This window comes from Penaeus monodon, chromosome 25 (genome assembly GCF_015228065.2).
Source record: "Penaeus monodon isolate SGIC_2016 chromosome 25, NSTDA_Pmon_1, whole genome shotgun sequence".
Taxonomy (NCBI): domain Eukaryota; kingdom Metazoa; phylum Arthropoda; class Malacostraca; order Decapoda; family Penaeidae; genus Penaeus; species Penaeus monodon.
The window spans coordinates 36,545,034-36,546,055 of NC_051410.1; the positions used below are offsets into that span (position 1 = coordinate 36,545,034).

General features: G+C 57.2%; 1 protein-coding gene across 1 annotated transcript in view; it reads left to right on the forward strand.

The window, feature by feature from the left end:
- Positions 1-1,016, forward strand: part of LOC119589206 (scavenger receptor class B member 1-like) — a gene marked incomplete at its 5' end in the record, with an annotated part of 58,758 nt that extends 57,742 nt beyond the window's left edge. The window contains 1 exon segment of the mRNA XM_037937805.1: positions 1-1,016. Within this exon segment, the coding sequence (XP_037793733.1) occupies positions 1-495 (495 nt within the window).
- Positions 1,017-1,022: the final 6 nt, after the last annotated feature.

Here is a 1,022-nt window from a genome sequence, read left to right on the forward strand (position 1 = left end):
CAGGTCCCTCCGCCCTACAGCCCGGGGCCGCAGCAGCGCACGCCGTCCACGGTGTCAGTCGAGATCCACACGACGGCCTCCGACGACGACCTCCCCGACCTCCCGGTGGATCCTCCGCTCATGCACACGGTGCCCCTGGACCAGTGTCCGCCGGAGTATGACGAGACGACGGAGGACCTCCCCCCTCCTGAGGACCTCGACGAGCCCCAGAAAGTGACGCCGTCCACGCCTCCGCCGCAGCCGGGCGAGGCCGTCGTGGCGCCCTTGGCACGCATCGACGAGACGCGCATCGACGGCAGCTCGGGGCCGTCCAACCCGCCGACGCCTCCCCAGCGACCCCCGAGGTCTCCCAAATCGCCGAGACGACAGTCGCCGTCTCGATCGACGCCCTCGCCGAGGCCGACGGCGCCGCTAGCGACCTCGAGTCCGCACGGGTCCAACGGTGTTAGTGCTAGTCGGAGCGATCTGCCGCCGCCCCTCGAGTCGGACTTATGAGGGGCGTGGACAGTAATTCACTTTTCTCTTATCATTTTCAGTTATCGCCATTGGCCGGGCACAGACTGCGCTAGAGTGTGCACGTTGCCTGGTCGATAGAAAGCTTACACAATTGAAGAAAAGCTTAGATAGCAATTAAGTGCTTTCCTGCCATAAGTATTCATTATTCGCTGTGATCTTACAACATGACAATCATTCGTCCTGCGTTTGCGCCGAGGACCCCGCTCTCCTGAGGATTCAGTCAAGTTGCTCACACAGTTGCCATACTGTTGTTCATAGGCATTATCAACTGCGGTTCCATGTCATTCCTGACCTACGGGTTCCCTCTGTGTATTGTTAGTCTGGCCAAGTGCAACAAGGAGGACCATTCGTACTGTGGCTTCCGGCTGTAGGCTATTTCCGTGAAAGGGGAATGAGCTGTTAATGCAGGACGATGTCTGTGGCACCAGCTTGATTTTTTTTTTTTGGAAATTTTCTGTCGAGTATTTTTTTTTTTTTCCTTCCCAAAACGAAAGACATGTTTTCAA